This window comes from Pan paniscus, chromosome 7, assembly GCF_029289425.2.
Source record: "Pan paniscus chromosome 7, NHGRI_mPanPan1-v2.0_pri, whole genome shotgun sequence".
Taxonomy (NCBI): domain Eukaryota; kingdom Metazoa; phylum Chordata; class Mammalia; order Primates; family Hominidae; genus Pan; species Pan paniscus.
In genome coordinates, this window is record NC_073256.2 from 77,342,907 (window position 1) to 77,363,925 (window position 21,019).

The following is a 21,019-nucleotide window of genomic DNA, read 5'->3' on the forward strand; positions in this document are numbered from 1 at the left end:
GTAGATAAATTTTCTTTTTTTTTTTGAGACATGGTCTCCCTCTGTCACCCAGGCTGTAGTGCACTAGCATGATCTCGGTTCACTGCAACCTCCGCCTCCCAGGTTCAAGGGATTCTCCTGCCTCAGCCTCCTGAGTAACTGGGATTACAGGCACCTGCCATCACACCTGGCTAATTTTTGTATTTTTAGTAGAGACAGGGTTTCACCATATTGGCCAGGCTGGTCTTGAACTCCTGACCTCAAGTGATCCGCCCACCTCGGCCTCTCAAAGTGCTGGGTAATTCTTAAAACGTCAAGTAATTCCTTTTTCTGACATTCTTTAAATATTAATGGATCCCTCAGAACCAGAGTTGCAAATAATATGGTAAATTCATAAAGTATGCTTACCAAATGACAAATGGTCATCAACTTTGTTTCTAATGTGATCTATATAAAAGCTGGCTATATAAAAACATAATTTATGTATTAAATAAAAATACTTGCTGGGCATAGATCCTATTGTTGCAGATTAAATCAACTTCAAATAGGTATCATTACCTGAAACACAGCCATGGCAGGAGAAGATTGGGTGAGAATGTCTGCAATGTTGGTAGAGGGAAATGGTGGTTTTCAAAATTTTTATGTGTTGTAAGCATATAAAAAGAAAAATACAAATTAAACCACTACTAAAATTTGAAGAAAAAAAGATTTACGAAAGTGAGTAAGCTTCTGTGAGGTCAGGAAGCACCACAGATTCAGAAACAGTTTTGTATGTCTAATTCACTACATTTTTATAAACAGAAAGACTTATTTTCTAACACTGTATCCAAAAAAGAACGCTTATTTCTATATAACATACAGGCATATGCGTACAAATCCATTTGTGTACAACACTAAGTTTAACAAAAATACTACCTTCCAAAATATCCACATACTCTAAATATGGAATTATAGTAGCTAATGACTAAGAATTTCCTGCCTTTGCTACTTATTGCCTCTAAGAATCAAATTGAATTTTTTTTTGGTAAAAGGAATGCTAAAACTTCAGTAAAACTGGGTTCTTGTCTTATGTCCTCTTGAACATTCTGTAGCTGATACCAGTCTCTTGTATTTTTCCTCATTAACTGGAAAACAGCAAGGCTAAACAAATATAGTTCATCTTTTCATTCATCCAACATTTTTATTCAGTACATGAATATCAGATACTTTTACCCAATAATTAAGTTTTTATAATGAGTATGTGGCCAAACAGATACCCAAGATGATATTACTTAAAATAAGCCTATACTGCAGGGAGCTATGGTTGCACCATTATACTCCAGCCTGGGCAACAAAGCAAGACCCTTTCTTAAAAAAAAATTAAAAAGTCTATAATGAAATAGCTAATAAAACAAAGTAATAGCTTGAATTCAAATTTTAATCATTTCTCCATTTCTATCTCTCTTAAAGGGAAATGGAGGAGAAAAATTTCTGAGATTCTGAAAAGGAAATTATCATTTATCCAAGTTAACTCAGTGATACTCATTTAAGTTATTGACTGTAACACTAAATATAAGGGAAAAGTAGACAAAATATTTTTTCTAAAAAATGAATGCATGCACCAAAACAGCAAGGGATTGAGATGGGAAGGAGACAGCCAAACACAGTAAAAAATACACCTTTACCTAGAATTTGTTTACATTTTTATTTTAGATGTGATTCTAACAACTTCAATTAAGTTTTCTAGCTCTATGCACAAAACTCTACATTTCAGACACAATCTAACCCAAATGAGTCAAAGCAACAGAGTGGTGACAGAGGAAAAGCCTATCGAGTGCACAGATCTCTCAGCAAAAGCAGGCCCAGGAACACAGAAAAGCTGAGTGGTGGGAAGTCATTTATGATTGAAACTTTCAGGCAGAATCCCTGACAGTCCTTCAAATAATCTTCAGTACAAGACAGTAACTGGTTTCACATTGATTCTGCCATTAAAACATAGAAGAAATGTATAATAAATCTTAGGAAGATTTTCATTCAAAGTAGTTTTTAGTAAAGAGATTTATTACTTTAAAAGCTAAATGTTTCTTAACTAGAATATATTATCAGCAATATTTTATATATCCCTTTTTAATATCAAATAAATGAGCTGTTACTCTAGTATTATTAACCTTACTACTGTTGATATTTACTAGTTCCACAAAGGAACAAAATACTAAGTTATGGAAGGGATTCTTTTTTAAGACACCTTTTTTAGGGGCAGTTTTTATCGACAGCAAACAATATACTCTTGATATGTCATTTGGTAAATATGCTGTGCCTAGTCCCAAAGGGCAGATCAGTTTCTGTCCAATGAAACTGATGAACGCATGGTAAGACAAACCCTTAAGAGGGTTTACAACTCCCTAAGCAAATCTGAAACCAGTATCTTGTTCCAAAGGTATTTGGGAAGAACATCTAGTAGATGTCCCTATTTTCTAAGATCAGAATAAATCTAAGTCTTCATTTCATTTTCTGGCTTCATGTTCAACCTGTAGTTCTGGGATCAGTCAAAACGGATTTTTACTGGGGTTTAAGAATACTGCAAGAACGATGCGATTCATTTTTTCCCATGTTATTCCATCAAAAGTACATGACCTCCAAATCAGAAAATGTTCCCACATACCACCAAACACAGAAATTACTATGGCAAGCAACAGTCCAAAATGAAGACTCTCCAAAACAAAAGCCAGGGGAAGGGCAATGTGTAGTTTTATTTATTTGGTTGAGGAAAGGGAGACAAGAAGATGAACCCCAGCACTTGAACAGTCACCAGCTACTTCACTGGCCTACTACTAACTGAATTATAGATCATTTATAAGTTTTAGTTAGCATTATGTTGGGAATTTCATATTTACACATAAACTCTATACATTTAAAGTTTTTTGAAAAACACAAAAACTGTCAAGCAACTCATCAAACTGATTATTTTTCCATGCTATAAAATGTCACCCTTTGGGAATCAAAAACTGTTAAAAGTGCGTCAGATGCAACAGCTGATTTTTCCTAACTACATGGATTACCTAATCCACAAGAGGGGAGAAATGTCTTCCAAAAGAACTAAAAGTCAGATACATATCTCATATTCTTCTTCATGGCTACATGAAGCACTTTATCAGACGAGTCAAGTGACCCATTCTCACCAATTATTCAAACAGTATTCACATAGTACATGCTTATATTCTCTATCCTAATCGAAGAATCCTTTCAGTTGCTGATTAGACAGCTGAGAGTTAGAAGCAGTTTTCATACATCTATTCTTTTTTTTATAAATCTTCAACATAATGAGTGAATGCAGTCTTTCAATTAATGGAAAGACTATCTTAATTTACAAAGTAAAGCAAAAGCAAATATATACAAAACATTAAATTCAATACATAGTTAAAGAATACTTCAAAGTTAAAGAGTCAATTTAAAATCAAAATAAAACCCTTGTGTTTTTTCTTTGCATTTATTGTCTGCTTCACATAAAAGTAGGTCACTTTCCATAAATGGTAAGTCCTTGCTTGAACCAGGTAAGTCTGTTCATTAATATGAGACTGAATTTATATCTCCTATAATTTTATATAAAATCTAAATATAGATAATTCTTTAAATTCATTGTAATTAACTTATAAGAAGAGAGCTTGTACATTTTTTGAAGTTTGTAAAATGCAGCCTCCAGTAGTACAACATACTAAAAGATCATCTAAATTAAGACACCAAAACATATTCGGATTAAAGACAGATTATTCAATGAAATATTCAGCTACTATGAAAAGTCAGTATCTCCGGGAGTTCAAAATAGAAAATGTAGACAGTGCAGTCAAAGCACTTAGCCAAAAATATTTTAACAGAGCACCACTGAAAATAAAGTGAAAAGTTGTCAGCTAGATCTAAAGCCACTTTTAGCCTAAATAACAAAAATATACCTTTATCTTCAGCCATTTTGATTTCTTCAATCCATGAATAATAAATGCTAAAGTAAAACAAAACAAAACAAAAACTCAAAAGTACTGCTGGCAGGTTTTAGGCACACTGCATGCACTTGCCTACCAGAGCTTGAGACTGGCCAATCCCTGCACTGTAAGGGCCTCTAGAACTGAAATTGGACCTGACTACGAACTCTGCTCACCAGTTATTTTTAGAGGCTAAATGCTGCTAATCACCACTTAGGCTGAAGTGCACTCCCTAACAACACCACAGCCTTTCTCCCACTTACGGGATTCTTTTCCCAGTTGGTCCTAGCTAACTCCAACCCCTAAAAAATCAAGCATGCTGAAAAAAAATGAAATGGAACAAACTGTGCTGCCAGTTTTGTTTTCTTGGAAGCAGGCTTTAACGGCTTTAGCTTAAGCACCAATTCATTGAAAACTCAAACAAGTCTTGCTATAAAATATGGTCCCAAGCCCAGAAACAGCTTGATTTGGCCCTTCAGAATCTAACAAAATGGCTACAAGGAAAGACCATTAGATTGCTTGAATGAAACAAAACCATACATAGTAAGAAATTAATTAATGCTCTAGAATTCTTACTCACAGACACCATCCCAGGAATAATTCCTCCAACAGCAAAAATAAAGCACCAACATAAAATGTTTCACTAGAAAAGGAGGGACAGAGGACTGGTGGGAAGGAAAGAAATAGAAGGAAGGCTGGGAGGTGAGGAGAGGGAAAGAAAAATCTTCAGGAGTAAGAATAATGACCTGGGAAAGATCATCTTGAAAGGGAACTAGGAAAAGATTACACAACCACATTCTGATTTTTTTTTTTCAACTTCTCCCCAACCTCATCTCCAAACATTCTCTTCTAGGAAATAAAATCAGCCATTTATTCACTGATCTAACATTAGCAGTTCACAGAATTCATTAGAGTTCTGATTAGTATACTAAATTAATTTAGCACAAATAGTATCTAGAGCAGGCAGCAACCTTTCTAAGTTGTTTATAAGACTAAATTTTTCACTCAAATTTAAAGCTTCACAAGCAAATTAAACATTTAAAAGCTTTGAATACTACTAGTAATTTCCAGTGGCTTAAGGCAAGAATATATTGCCAATATATTCTTCTGGAAGAAAAAATGAAATTCTTGTTAAAAGGATATGCACATTTTTAAAAAATACACCACTAGATCAATTTTTCAAAAAGGGCCATAAAAATTAAATCCGTCTGAGAGTGTGTGTGTGTGTGTGTGTGTACACTGAAACACATATATTCAAAGCTAAGTGTTAACTACAATATTAAATTATTAGCAATATTTTATCTATCCTTTTATAATATCAAATAAATGAGGTGTTACTCTAGTATTATTAACCTTATTACTATTGATATTTACTAGTTCCAAAAAGGAACAAAACACTAAATTATAGAAGGGATTCTTTCCTCAGATGCCTGTTTTAGGGGCAGTTTTTATCAAAAGCAAACAATATACTCTTGATATGTCACTTTGTAAATATGGTGTGCCTAGTCTCAAAGGGAAGATCACTTTCTGTCCAGTGAAACTATTGAATGCATGGTAAGATAAAGCCTTAAGAGGTTGGTACCATAGTCTGCAACCTATGGTACCAACATTTGATGGTCCAGGTTTAGGACAGAGTGAAGTAGGTAGACATCATGGCCAACTAAACAAAATGGTCTCAGGTGCCCTCTGGCCAGGCGTCCTTTCCCCCATTATTTTCTTCAAAGATCTGTCCCACTAAACTTAGTGCTTGCTAAATTGTTAAATGATAATGAATCACTTGTTGACAGGGTTTTAAGGTGACCCACCATTTCGTCACCATACAAATTTATTAAGACAAATATTCTGGAAGCTTCCTTTCATTGTGTTGTTTTTGGAGGGAGAATGACAGCAACACGATACCCCCATGGGTGAGACCACTAGAAACCAAACCCCTACACTGATCCAGCAGGCAGCTTGGTATGCTTTCATACTTAGACACCTGGATTTGCTTCACGGCTTCTCCATTAAATTTGATTTGGGGGAAGTCATCAAACTTCTAGGCCTGAATTTCCTTGCTTATAAAATGGGTCTCCGCACAAACTAGACATGCAAATATTTGTTGGAGTCATCAGTGAAACAAACTTCTATTGATTCAATCGTGACTAGTGCATAAATAACCTTACACCCAATTTAGAGCTCGTTTCATAATCCCATCTGCCCCTGCAACTGCTGGAGCTGGTAGGGTTTCTTCTCCTCTCTTTACTGGCCTGTGCAAGGTCAGCTCCACTCCAAATTACAGAATGTCTACAGCTAAACGTCAAACTGTAGGAATCACAGCTATTAAAATGTGATTATACCTTACCCCAAGACTTCTTCAACACAGCTCCAATTATTTCTCCTTGACAAATCTTTATCAAGCACTTTCACAAGTCCTCTAGTTAATCTTTTGTCTTTTGCAATAATTGAATAGTTATTTTGATAAAAATGTCTTTCCTCCTCAGTTCACAATGACAATGACATACCTGATATTTTAGATATGGAGATCAGGAGAAAACCCTCTGAAATATCATTTAATCTATCATAACACTTTTTAAAGAACAATAAATTCTGAATTCTGAACAACTGCCTCTTATAATGACAATTCATTTTTATGATGGAGAATGTTTATGAAAAGTTTAAAAATAAACTTAATTTGCATATAGTAAATCATGTTTTTAAAACTTTAGCAAACGCAACTAAAATGACACTAAGTTAACTATTCCTTGTAACAGCTACTGGTACTAATAGCAACTCCAAGTCTAAGCAAAGACCAAACTTCCAACGTGTGTTCTGAGACCATTAGTATCAGCCTAATGCCACTCGCAACCAGGGGGGCCAGGACATATGCCCACTGAGTCGAGGGTTCTACCTCCCTCCAAAAACCTTCCAGGTGAAAATCCATCAGCCTTCTCATGAGTCAGCACTGAATACTTCCTTCCCCTCACCCCGGATCAGCTATCATTACAGCAATGGTTCTCAAACTCTGAGCACGTCAGAGTCAAACAGGGCTTGTTAAGACATGATGCCAACCTTACCCCCAGAGTTTCTGATTTTGTAGGTCTGGAGTGGGACCCTGGAATTGGCATTGCTAAGTCCCAGATGATCTGATGTTGCTGGTCTAGGGACCACATACAAAGAATACTATACCAGCGGTCCCTAATTCTCAGGGTCTCAAGGAAGGGAAGTAGTTCTTGCTTTTACCAATTTCCAGACCATCATTTCCTTACCCACCAGAAGGAAAAAAAAAAAAAAAAAGAAAAGAAGAAAGTAATGACATCAACAACAAAACCCTGCTCCCTGCTCCTCTGTGGTCTATGACATCTAATTATCCGACCCTCCACTGTGCCTCATTGCTGTCATCCACCACCTCCAGTGACTTTCCCACTCCCACCCCATGCTCAGGGAAGTCTTCCACACCCCAAGTCCAGCCGTAACCATGTGATTTCAATGTCTATCCCTGTGGCCAGCTAGACAGGTGCTTTTTGCTTCATTTCTTCATCCCCAGACACCTTGTTCGCCTCCATTTTATATCCAACACTCATTCTTACATTCTTACCATGGACCTCATCATAAACGCAACCTAATTCACATTCCTCTTCACACCTTGTTTCTTGTTGGATGGCACAAGCAGCCATCCTAACAGATTCCGTAACCCTGCTGAGAAGGCTCTGCTTTTTTGGCTCCATCATAATGACTGTAAAGTGTCACGAGATAGTGAAAATATGATTCTTTAAAACAAAAACAAAATTTTTTTCATCTACACATCGTACCCAAAGTTAACAGGAGAGAATTATAACATTTTCAAACTAACACTAAACAACCAGTATTACCAAATAACAAAATGCAACTCTGCAGACACAAGTCAAACCTGCTTAGACAGACTCCCACGGCCACCACCACTGGGGAAGGCCACCTCCACATGCAAGGGTTTAGGTTCTCTCACCACACGACGCACAGAATGGGAACATTCACTCTTTGATCACAACTTCCTACATCTCCACTTTGTTTCCTCAACATTTTCTTCTTGGATCCTGTAGTTCTCTTATTTCTGCTTCCTGCATATCCCCTCTTCACCTCCTGCCTTCATATCCATCAGTGGCCATCTTAGACTCCACAGTTGACCATTTACATCACTCCAGCGACTCATGAGCCTTTGTTGCTCCTCTATCAGTTCACTGCGTGGACTGCCGTGACTGCCTCCCTGGGTGAACACAAGTATCCCCCGCCATGGAGGCAAGGGCAGCTGGGCTCACGGAATCAAGATCAGAAACTGAACACAGCAGAGCCAGCCTCAGCTGGGCCTCGGTGCTGCCTGCCACCCTCCCATATTCTCTAAAAACTCACCTTGCCATTCTTTATGATGACTATGTCAAACTCTGCCCCCAATGTATCCTACCTCCTCATACTCAAACTGCCATAGCCTCATACTTCACAGAGAAAACAGAACCCTCAGCAGGAAGCTATCCTGAGTGCCCAATGCCCAGCACACAAACCTGCCCTAGCCTGCATCCATTCCGAGTTTCTCCTCAGCTACCTCGCACTCTGCACCGTCTCTTCTCGCCCCTTCTCCCCCAGCCTCACTGCCTTTGCCAGGTTTCCCTCCATCCTGCTGCTAGCCCCCATGTCATCTTGCTCTTCCCATCACAGATGAAATTCTCCACAGAGCCGCTGTTTCTCTGTTTTCATTTTCTAACCTCCCACTCACTCCTTACAACCTGTAGGCTTCCATCTGGTTTCTGCACATGGCTCCAGCATAGTGGCTCTAATGTCACATCAATGATTTCCATGTCATTAAACCCAATGCAAAACTTTCAGTCCTCATCTGACTTGACCCTCTCAGCAGAACTCTCCCTCCTTCTTCCACACTCTCTTCCCTCGACTCTCATGACTTCAGAATCTTGTGGCACTCCTAACACCTCTTTAAACTTCGTAGTTTTCAGTCTCCTTTGCTAGCTCACTCTCATCTAGTTGATTTTTAAGTGTGAAAATTCTGTAATACTTGTTCCTATGCCACCTCTCTAGTTCACTTCAGCTATCATCTACATGACTTACCTTTTTCTCTCCTTTGAGCTCCACAACCATGTGTCTACTCAATATCCCATTTGAATGACTTACAAAAACCTCAAATTCAGCATATACACAATAAACCATGGTCTTTCCCCTTTCCTGTTCAGTGTCCTAAATCTCAGAAGCACTTCTGTGAAGCCAGTTGCTTAGACAAAAACACAAGGATTCATCCTTGACTTTTGTCCCAAAAACTCACCTCTCAAAATTGAGTTTATCATCTGGCTGTTGCAAATGGGTGATTACAATGAGGCCAAGATATGGATTCTCCTCAGCACCTGGGTCACCCTTGTCCATTTACCACAGCATAGTTTTTAAAAGCATTTGCGTGTGCCATGACATTAAAAAGTGAGAAACTCTGTCTCAAGTTCCAACGTTCTTTCAACTGTGATCATCAAAATCCAAGTTATCATCATCTCCTAGGTGATTTCAATAACTTAGCATACACTTTTCTACTCCATACAGCAGCCAAAATATTTTTTAAATCTGATTATAGCACTGACCTGTTAAAAATCCTTTAATGTCTTAATACTGCTTTCGAGATAAAATACAACATCTTCCATGTGGCCTACAAGGAAGGCTCCATGTGATGGGGCCCCAGCCCATGGCTCCAGTCTTAGTGTTGTGTCACCCCGCTAGCTGCCTAGACTCCTGCCCAAAATACCTGACCATGGTCTTTCCTGTCTCGGGCTCTCAGCCCAGACTTTTCCCTCTTCCCATAATTATGTCAAAGCTGCACCATCACATACAACCCCCACACCCCAGCTATTGCCAGCTCTCTCTGCTTACAAACCACCTCCTCAAGGAAGCCTTCCTCACTTCCCTTACTCTCACAGCAGTGTGCACCTCTTTACCACGTTATTACACTGCTACTTAGACAACTATACAACAACTGATTTCTTAATCTCTTTCCACCTCTAGAATGTAAGTTTCATGCAACAAGGAACTGAATCTGCCACGTTCATTACTGTACACTTCCCTTGGATCTATCTACTAGGAACTCAATAAAATAATCACTTGTGAAATAAGTGGATACATTCCTTCCCAAATCCTTGATATGGTATGAGTAATCAAACTTCTTCTGCTAACACTAGAAATAAGGGAGCAACTTATTGCTTAGTTGTTTGGGCTGTCAAGTCACTTCAGGTTTCCCCATCTCCATGAATTTAATGATCCTAAAATTAATTCACTAGAGGAAAAGACCTACAAATAGCTAAGAGAGAGAAATTCAGAAAGCAGCCCAGTGGTTTCTAGACTCTGATTTCAGACTCAGATTCGTCCCTTCACCAAGTTTTCACAGTTCTATCTCAGGTGAATTCCTCCCTGATTGATCTTGGATGACTGTCACATGGGCTGTACATGAGTGGGGCCAGGTAGGACAGGCTCTGTAGCCTCCTCCACCTGTCCTGGCAAACACCAGATGCTGCTCTCTTGACTGCCCCTGTGTAGAAAGGCACCATGGCTGGAAGAATGACAAGGGGCGCCATGAGTTTTAGAACTTAGGAAAACAAAATTGAGAAAGCTGCTTGCATTTTCATCAGTATTAGTAAACGAAAGTGAAATATCAGCAATACCCATTTATATCAGCCTCCAGGTATTTTTGGAACCTTTACTATCCTTTAGAATACCCAGCTAAGGAGCTAATGCCCTAGCCCACACCTCTGTGCTAATACCGATTTACTGCAGCAGAGAATGTGAATCAAAATATGGGTCCACCCATGCCTGTCATACGAATTTGTGATGGACCCAAACACCATTGATAAGAAGATAAAAACACAATATAAATAGTAGTTAACCTCACAGGCTAGTTCCTCAAGCCAGGCCTAATGAGTCGGCTCTGCAAACGTAATTATTTCTCCCTACAGAGCACTCAATAGAGAAGATGGTCTCATAGAAAAAAAAAAAGCACTCCTCTGGGCTAGTCAATTGTCCACATGGGTGGGTGATAATTATTAGCATGGTGTTCAAAATAAGACAGTCTCTCACTGGCCTGAGAGAAGCAAAAGGTGTAAAGGAAGATGAGCTATGTCCACTGAGAAACTCTGACGTGGTGAAAGAAAAGTTATTACAATGAATAAAAAAGGTTATTTTTTCAAAACTAAGAAACAAAAAAGCTTAATCTTGCTTTAACTCTAAATTTCAAGGCAATGAGACAAGGACACACTGCCAATATGGACAACTACCACTGGTTTACAATTGTGTCCATGAAGACTCTTTGACTTTAACCTATTTTGACAGCAAAAGATCCATGGCCCTCCTCCCCACCAGTTCCCACTTTCTGGAGCAAAAGAATCCAGCATTTAAAATAAAGTGCCCTACAGATGCAAATGGGGAGGAAAGTGAGGGATTACAAAAATTCATTAGCACAGCATACACAGAAGAATCCTGTAAATTATAAAACACACGTCTTACAGTTGAGTTAGTAGAAAACCATAGGTCAAAAAACAGTTGATACAATTATGAATTATAATACATCTTGGGGATAGTATAAGGATATTGGGAAAACTCTATATTTTCTCCTTCTGTACTCTCACCCCACAGTCAACACAGAATATTCCTGCAGCCCCTGGTCACTAAAACATGTGGGGATTTCTCCTCACCAGCAAGTAAGCAATCAATTCTGCAGCCGATCAGTTCTGCAGTAGACACCAGTTGGCTGTCCTCTAATTCAATTCAATTCTGACACTATCCACTTGCAGATAGTGTCAGATCCCACAGGTTGAGGGCTCAGTCTCACAAGACTGTCTCTACTTCTGAGGCCAGTCACAAGTAGTAGGTTGTCACCTATACTTCAGACCAACTGGCTATAAATCGGGGTTCCCACCACCCCCTCCTCCAGTTTGATTAATGTGCTAAAGGGGTTCACAGAACTCAGAGAAACACATTTACTAGTTGATTATAAAGGATATTACACAGGATGCAGATGAACAGCCAGATGGAAGAGATGCATAGGGCAAGGTATGTGGGAAGAAGTGCCAAGTTTCCATGTGTTTAAAGAAAAACTTTGGCCAAATTAAAATTATTTTATTTGATTTTAATTTAGACAGAGTCTCACTGTGTTTCCCGGGCTGGAGTGCAGTAGTGCAATCAGAGTTCACTGTAGCCTTGAACTCCTAGCCTTGAATGCAATCCTCCCACCTCAGCCTCCTGAGTAGCTGGGACCACAGGCATGCACCGCCATATGCAGCTAATTAGAAAAAAAAAAAATGTCTTGTAAAGACAGTCTTGCTTTGTTGCCCACGCTGGTCTTGAACTCCTGGCTTCAAGCAGTCCTCCCACCTCCACTTCCCAAAGTGCTAGGATTACAGGTGTGAGCCACCACACCTGGCTGACAAATTAAATTTACAGAGTTTAATTTAGCAAAGAACAATTGTTGAATTGGGCAGGACCCAGAAGCAGTTCAGAGACTCCAGGGCTGCCACAAGGTCAGGTAATACTTATGGACAGAAAAAGGCACAGAAACAGCTGGATTGGCTACAGCTTAGTGTTTGCCATATTTCAATATAGTTTGAACAGTTGTCCCCGTGATTGACTAAAATTCTGTGACTGATACAAGGGTAGGTTACAGTCTGTTTATTCATTTAGTTACGTTACGATTTACTACATATGGAAAAGCCTTTAGGCTGAACTTGAAATAGGCAAGGAGGCAGCTTTAGGCTAAACTTAAACACATGTCATGCCCTCTTTGGGCACACTGCCTCCTCTATTAATCTTTGTCAGCTATCTGGAAGCTCCAGGAACCATCTTTTTAGTTTTTTATGGACACTTCATTACTTAGGAATGACTGATTACATCAATGGTCACTAGTGATCAAGTTAACTTTTAGCCCCTCTCTCCTCCCAGAGGTTGGGGGTGGGGCTGAAAGTTCCAATCTTCTAACGATGCCTTTGTCTTTCCTGTGACCAGCACCCGTCCTGAAGCTATCTAGGGGCTGTTAGCCACCAGTCAATTATTAGCGAAAGACACTCTTAAGACTCTGGGAGACCACAAGGGTTTTAGGAGATGTATGTCAGGAAACAAGAAGAAGACCAAATATATATTTCACAATATCACAGATGGCCAACAAGCTCTTACTAAATAAATTAATAATAAAAGTGAGTAACAGTAATAAACACCAACAATGGCTGCAACAAAAAATTGCATAAACAATTAACTTTACCCAAAGAGAAGTCTGGTCTTTGCCCTTGGTTACTTCAGTGGGGTCTCTAGATCCCAGGAATGTTCTGCCTGATAAGTGTCTTTGCCTGGGGGCTTTGGCCACTGGACAGCCTAACCAAGTGGGCGCTGGGACATGCCATATCAGTTGTGATCTCCAGAGGACCCTGGGGACCCCAAAATTATAGCTGGTGCCTGAAGTGAGGGCAGTCTTGTGAGAACTATTCCTTCAGACTGTATGGTTTGCCTAACTTCTTGCAGAAACCATGATCAACTGAATAAACAGGTGATGCCCTAACAGCGGCCTTCACCCTAACAGCATGAAGTCTGACTTTTCCTACACACAGATCAGTAAAAATTTCACAACTTTGCCAAAAGCTAAATAACCACACTTCTGTAGAATAGTGAATCTCATATTTCAATCTACTTGGTAAGGTACAAATATTTATTTATAAATTCCAAAAATCCCTCGCCATAAGACAAATGAGCGAGGGGTACTGCAGGTACTGCAAGGCAAGTTCCTTGTTTCATGGGCCTCAGTAAAATGAAAAATAATGAATAAATGAAGTATATTATCTCATGTCTCTTCTAATTCTAAAAATTCATTATTCTAATTCACAAAATCTCGACTCTTTAAATTAAATCACCAGACAGTTGCAATGAGAAAAAAAAAATCAAAAAGTTTCTCTTAACTGTGAGTTTCACTCTATCAACCCTAGAAAATCCTAAGAAAATTTTTTAAAAAGCAGTATTATAGAGGAAGGCACATAGTTTACTTGCAAGACTGTGAAAAAAATTCCATTTTATAATAAAAACTTAAAAAATTTCTAAGAGAGATATCAAGAGTTCTCTGCAGGAAAATGCCTGTCAGAGACCAAGGGTGCCTGCAGGGAGATTGACTTCTCATTCCCCAGTGGATGTCCACTCAAGCAACGGACTCCATGGCCCACGCTATGCCTAGCTGAACAGCAGAGAGAACTGGGGAATGACGGCTACAGAGAAAGGTGACGGCTACAAGGGAGCTCAAGCTCCAGGCAAAATGTCAGCTTCCCACAAATCCAAGAGGGCAGCAGGGAAGTACCAGCGCTTGTACCATTTTGCCAGCACCTCACTCAAAAGGGCTGACTGACACACAATGGGCTCCCAAGAGCAAGGGGGGATGAAGTATTCTGCCAGGAGTGGAGGCCCAGGGGATTGAGGGTGGACCAAGTCATGTGTCACAGGGAGGGTCCATACCAGGCCTTTCAAAGAACTCACATGGGCAGTGTTTGAGCACCTGTCACTTGTGAATAACCATGCCAGTCAATCTTATCAACTTAGAGAGGAGACTGAGAGGGGCCTCACCCCCTTTTCCTCCCCAGCACAGCCCCAAAGGCAAACCACAGGAAAGCACACTCACTCCTTCCCCTCCTGCCCTGCTGCAAAGGGGAGACAGGAACATAAGCACCGAAAATGAGATCAGCTCTAATCCAGACAGATTCCTTTTTAAAAAGAGTGACTGAGATGTTAAGTTCTGTCCCAAAGATGGTCAAGATCCTCTGCTACCAAGAGCAAACAGATTAATCTATCCCAACTGTGCATAATGAATGGAGAAAAATGAAGCTATTTCCTGTTAGTATCCAGGCAGATAAAGATGCCTCAATAAAATGGCTACAAAATGTGCTTCCATATGTCGGGCTCAACCACAGGAAATTGTCAGTTTCTGACCCACAAAAATGGCTATTTCACAGGAAACAAACAACATAAGAATTTCCCCAATGTTTTAGTATGAAAATTTCCAAAACACAACAAAGCTGAAAGGATTCATAACACTTAGATTCCGCTACAATATTAACATGGTATTATATTGTTTGTAGCATACCTATTCATCCCTTTACATCATCACCTTGTTTGTATAATGCATTGCAAAGTAAACTGTAGACATCAGCACACATCTCCTAAATAATTTGGCATGAGTATCATAAACTATAGTTACACATTTCTTTATAGTTATTTAAAGTGAAATTTACACAAAATGAAATGCATAAATTTTAAGTATACATTCCCTGAGATTTAACAAGTGTATACAACATGTAACCCAGATCCCTATCAAGATCTAGAACATCAATATTTCTGCTTAAATTCCCTCATGGCCATTTCCATTGCACCCCATCCCCAGCCTCAGAGATGGCCCCACTGTTCTGCTTTTTTTCTCACTGTAGTTTGCCGTCTGCCACAACTGAAAGATAAATAGTAAGATATTGGCTGAAGTTGGTGAAGATGTGAAATAGCTGGCATTGAAAATACGAATAAGCATAAGCTAAAAGCACACTAAGACCACAAGGCACTGGTGAAGGACCAGCTGAGCAGGAAGGTGTTGAACATACATAGTTTATTTCAAGTTTACTCCAAATCAGTAAAAGTACTTAAGCTAGTGAACTGTGCTCTTACTCAATGTTACTCTATCCTACCCAGTCATCTTAAATGTCTCACTGATAACAAGGTAATTCTAAAAATTAGCTTGGGTACTTATTAACACAAATAGTGTACTACTTCTAGAAAAAAACTATAAAATAAATACAAGGGGCTTAAGAGTTTTCCACCTTCATATAAGTTAATTTCATTTTAATAATGTTACAAAGCAAATATGTGATTGAAACATTGGGCTATGTTTGGATCCATGCCAGGCTCCCTAGGTCTCCAGGTATATTTACTGGTTACAACTAAACAGATGGACCAGCTAGAAACCACCAAATAATCAAATAAATCTTAAGATTCAAGAAAATAAGCATTATATTTTAGTCATGAAGAAAGTTCAATTTTTAACAAACCAATGTACGTATTGCTAGTTATTACCATTTAAGGAAGAAAATGAGCAGCATATCAAGTCAATTAAACCAAATTACCAGTATTAAATGGCTTACCTTCTCACAGATGTTAGAATATCCCATGTATTTTATAAAGAATTTTTACTTTAATAAACTTAGCAAAACATTCCTAGTATCTGAAATAGTTACAATTTAAAGAAACTTAGTATTTAGTCATTTTAAATGGAATTTTATTACAAGGTAATACTAGACATACAATAGCTATATTCTGTTTACAAGAAGCACTAAAACCATACACAACTTTTTGCCAGTAAGTTTGAAACTTCAAAGACAGAAAACGTTTTAGAAAATATAACTTACTCAAATTCACCTACCAAGAGAAAATATAACATAGCAAACCTAACTCAAGAAGACACAGAAATTTTAAGTAGTCCTGTAAACATTTAAAAAGCAAAGCAGTTTCCCCTCATGTCTACCCACACCTCACCCAGTGTTGGGGTAAAATGACAAAAAGGTTCGAATGAGTTTTACCAAATAGCTACTTCTTTTTTTTTTTTTTTTTGACAGAGTCTCGCTCTGTCGCCCAGCCTGGAGTGCAGTGGTGCAATCTCGGCTCACTGCAAGCTCCGCCTCCCGGGTTCACACCATTCTCCTGCCTCAACCTCCTGAGTAGCTGGGACTACAGGTGCCCGCCACCACGCCCGGCTAATTTTTTTTGTATTTTTAGTAGAGACGGGGTTTCACCGTGTTAGCCAGGATGGTCTGGATCTCCTGACCTCGTGATCCACCAGCCTTGGCCTCCCAAAGTGCTGGGATTACAGGCATGACCCACCGCGCCCAGCCCCCCAATAACTACTTATATACAAACTATGCCAAAGAACAGAAAAAGAAAAAATCTTCCTAAATTCATTTACGCAGCTAGAATATGACCTTGATAACAAAACCAGGAAAGAAAATGTTGGGTCAGTTTTACTCATGGATCTATTAACTAATCCAATAATACTGAAAATATATAAAACCACCACGCTGGATTCTTCCCAGAAATGTAAGGATGGTTTTAAATTAGAGCATCTATTGTTATCATTTACCATCTAAAGTATGGAGGGAGAAAAACCAAATATATAATGTCAATAGGTGCAGAGAAAATATTCCGTACTAATCATAATTCTTAAGGAAGTAAGAGGAGAAGGAGAAGCAGGGGGAGAGGAGAGGAGGAGAGGAAAAAAGGAAGGAAATTACAGACCCACATCTAACATAAACACAGATGCAAAATTGCTGACAAAATATTAGCAAATAAAGCAATATATAAAAAGGACAATTCAAATCAACCAAGTGGGACTTTGAGTGAGAAAAAGTATTTGACAAAATTCTCAAACTAGAAATACAAATTTCCCCAATCCAATGAAAAGCATCTACAAAACACCCTGAGTTAATATTTTACTTACTTAATGGTAAAATACTAAATACTTTGCCACTAAAATCAGAAACAAAGCCAGGATGTCTACTCTCATCACTGGTATTCAACATGATACTGGAAATCCTAATTAGTGCAGTAAGGCAAGAAAAGACTGGAAAAGAAGTAAGACTGTTTCTATTAATGGGCTTCATGATATTTACATAGAAAATCCCAAAGAATCTATTTTCTTAAAAAAAACTACTAGAATAAATGAATCTAGCAAAGCTACATGATATAAGGTGCATGTAACAGTTCTATGTCTACATCCTAGCAGCAAATAATGGGAAAATGAAATTTTAAAAATACGATTTCTAATAGCATCAAAAAATACAAAATATTTAGAAAAATGTTTAACAGAAAAATGCGTAAAAAGAGCTCCATAGCAAAATCTACAAAAAAAAGGCAGAAAGAAACTAAAAACCTAACAAATGAAGAAATATACCACTATCATAAATTAGAATGTGCAATATCACTGTGATTAATGCTCCCAAAGTTGGTCTACGGAGTCAATGCAATCCTAATCATAAACCCTAGCATGCTTTATTCTGTGGAAGGTGACAAGGTGATTCTAAAATGTATATGGATGCACAAAGTATCTACACTATTTAGAGCCATTTTAAAAGGAACAACAAATTAGGAGGATTTACACTACTTAGTTTTAATACTTACTGTATAGCTAGAGTAATCAAGATTCTGTGATAAAGTAAAGGCATAAGGACAAATAGATAACAAAAAAACAGAGGGGCTCAGAAACAGATTTATACTTACACTGTCATTTGCTTTTTGACAAAGGCACCAAAAGCAATCCAATAATGAAAGCAAAGTCTTTTCAACACATCGTGCTAGAACTGAAATTCCACATAGAAAAATATAAATCTAATTCAAAATTAATGTGAAAATGCTCATAGACAAACATAAAAACTGAAACTATAAAATTTCTAGAAGAAAATAAAAGAGGATAGCTTTGAGACTTGAGAATGTGCAGTTTCTTAGAACACAGAAAGCAAAAACAGAAAAGAAAAAATAAATATCAGCATTAAAAATAAAAAAATAAAAAGGTAAGTTATAGACTGGGAGAAATATGTGCTATATATATCTGAAAAGAACTTCTATCCAGAATACATAAAGAATTACCGCTCAGCAACAAAAAACAATAAAATTAGAAATGGGCAAAAAAGAAACTTCACTAAAGATAATGGGTGTAGCCAATAAGCACAAGAAAAAGTGCTTGACATCATTATTCATCAGGGAATTGCAAATGTAAACTACAGTAAGAAGCCACGGCACACCCACCAGAATGGCTAAAATTAAAAAGACTGACACCACCAAATGTTGGTACATATGTAGAACAACCAATTCCACACATTGTTAGTGGGAGTATAAAATATATTGTACAACTACTCTGCAAAAGAGTTTAACAGTTTCTTAATAAAACTAAACATACACCTACCCTATAGCCCAGTAATCCCTCTCTTGCTCAAGAGAAATAAAAACATATGTCAAAAAAGGCTTCTATAATATTCATAGAATTTTATTCATAATAACCCAAAACTAGCCCAAGTGTCCACCAATAAAAGATGGGGTTAAAAAACTGTGCTATACAACATGAATGGAGCTGGAGGCCACTATCCTAAGCAAACTGACACAGGAACAGAGAACCATGTTCTTATTAATATTTATAAGTGGGAGCAAAACATTGACCACCTATGGACACAAAGAAGGGAACAACAGACACGGGGGCCTACTTGAGGGTAGAGGGTGGGAGGAAGGTGCAGATCAAAAAAACTACTCAGCAGGTATTAAGCTTATTACCTGTGTGACAAAATTATCTGTACACCAAACCCCTGTGACATGCAATTTACCCATATAACAAACCTGTATATGTACCCCTGAACCTAAAATAAAAGCTTAAAAAAAATTGTGCTATAGTCAGACACTGGAATACTATTTGACAATAAAAAGGAACAAGTGACCGTGTACACAACATAAATGAACTAAAAAATATTATGCTGAGTGAAAGGAGACTTTACAAAAAAAAGCACTTGCAAAAGAAGTTCTAGAATAGAAAACACTAATCTATGATCAAAAAATGTAGCACAATGGCTGCCTCTGATGGCAGAGGTGGAGGCAAGAAAGGGGCTTGAGAGAACTTTACAGGGTGATGAAAATATTCTCTATCCTAATAGGTTATTGTTTTACAAAGGTAGAAATGGATATAAAAACTCCTCAGATCAGACACTACAATTTGTGCAATTCACTACGTGAAAATTTTACCTCAGAGGGAAAAAAAAAACAAACAAATGCTAAGCTCTAGTTAGCTACAGGCACATGTAAATGTTTATGAAAGTGAAATATACTAATACCTGCAACTTACTTCGAAAGGCATGAAAGAATAAGATTGACTGATAGATATGACAAAGCAAATCTATCAAAATGTTAACTGCTGTAGCATCTACATGGTGGAGTCATTACAGAACTCTTTCAATTTGGATACATATTTTTAAAGTTTCATTTAAAAATGTTAATTGAAAAATACTATTGAAAATGTTTTTTAAAATATAAAGTACCCAGACTTAATCTAATAAAAGATGTATATGACTTTCAAATAAGATTGTAAAAATTGTCAGACTTAAATACATAAGAAATTATAGGCCGGGTGCAGGGCTCACACCTGTAATCCCAGCACTTTGGGAAGTCGAGATGAGCAGACCACTTGAGCCCAGGAGTTTGAGAGCAGACAGGCCAACACGGCAAAACCCCATCTGTACAAGAAATAAGAAAATTAGCCAGGCATGGTGGTGCATGCCTGTAGTCCCAGCTACCGGGGAGTCTGAGGTCGGAGGATCACTGGAGCCTGGGAAGTCAAGGCTGCCACAGCACTGCAGCCTGGGTGAAAGAGCGAGGCCGTGACTCAAAAAAAAAAAAAAAAAAAAAGAAGAAGAAGAAAGAAGAAAGAAGAGAAAGCAGGCCAGCCGGCCAGGTGCATGTATAAGAAGATTCAGTATTATAAACATCTGTATTTGTCCCAAATTGTTCTATAGATTCAATACAATGCCAGTAAAAATTCTCAAATATTTTTCATGAACATATTTGATAAGCAGATTCTAAAATCTAGAGAAATGGATGAGGAAAGGTCCCAAAGCAGCAAACACAATAGTGAAAAAGGCAGGGTAGAAGGACATGCCTTATCAGATATGTGGACTCATTACAAAGCTATAGTGAGCAACTCAGTTTGGTGTTGCTTCTACATGCCTGGAACAAAATAGAGCCCGACATATTCATACACAAGAGGTGATGCTGCAGACTACGGTAAAAAGATGACAAATCAACTAACAGTACAGGACATTCTCATTGGCCCTTTTTAAAAAACAATACTGAATTAGATCCCTAATAACAAAATATACAATAAAATGCTACACCAGGTAGTTCAGAGATCTAAATGTAAAAAAGCAACGTTTCAGATCTTTTAGAGGAAAATACAAGAATAATTCATGACATCTGTGTTATGTGTCTTACAAAAAGTATAAAGGTGTGAACCACAAAGTACAAAATAGAAAAATTCTATTAATATATTAAAATCTTAAAAT

At 38.0% G+C, this 21,019-nt stretch overlaps 1 protein-coding gene across 32 annotated transcripts in view; it reads right to left on the reverse strand.

Moving 5' to 3' along the window:
- ASPH (aspartate beta-hydroxylase) overlaps positions 1–21,019 on the reverse strand; it is a 214,078-nt gene that overhangs the window by 185,306 nt on the left and 7,753 nt on the right. For 3 of the 32 annotated variants that reach the window (XM_034966141.3, XM_008967552.4, XM_057303022.2), the window contains exon 1: positions 3,906–4,061. The exons of 18 other annotated variants lie outside the window; for them this stretch is intronic. In XM_034966141.3, the coding sequence (XP_034822032.2) occupies positions 3,906–3,921 (16 nt within the window). In that variant the 5' untranslated portion in view covers positions 3,922–4,061. Of the gene's footprint in view, positions 1–3,905; positions 4,093–21,019 lie in introns of those variants that run through there. 11 more of the 32 variants (XM_057303017.2, XM_008967619.4, XM_055116595.2 and 8 more) reach the window with 10 other exon arrangements.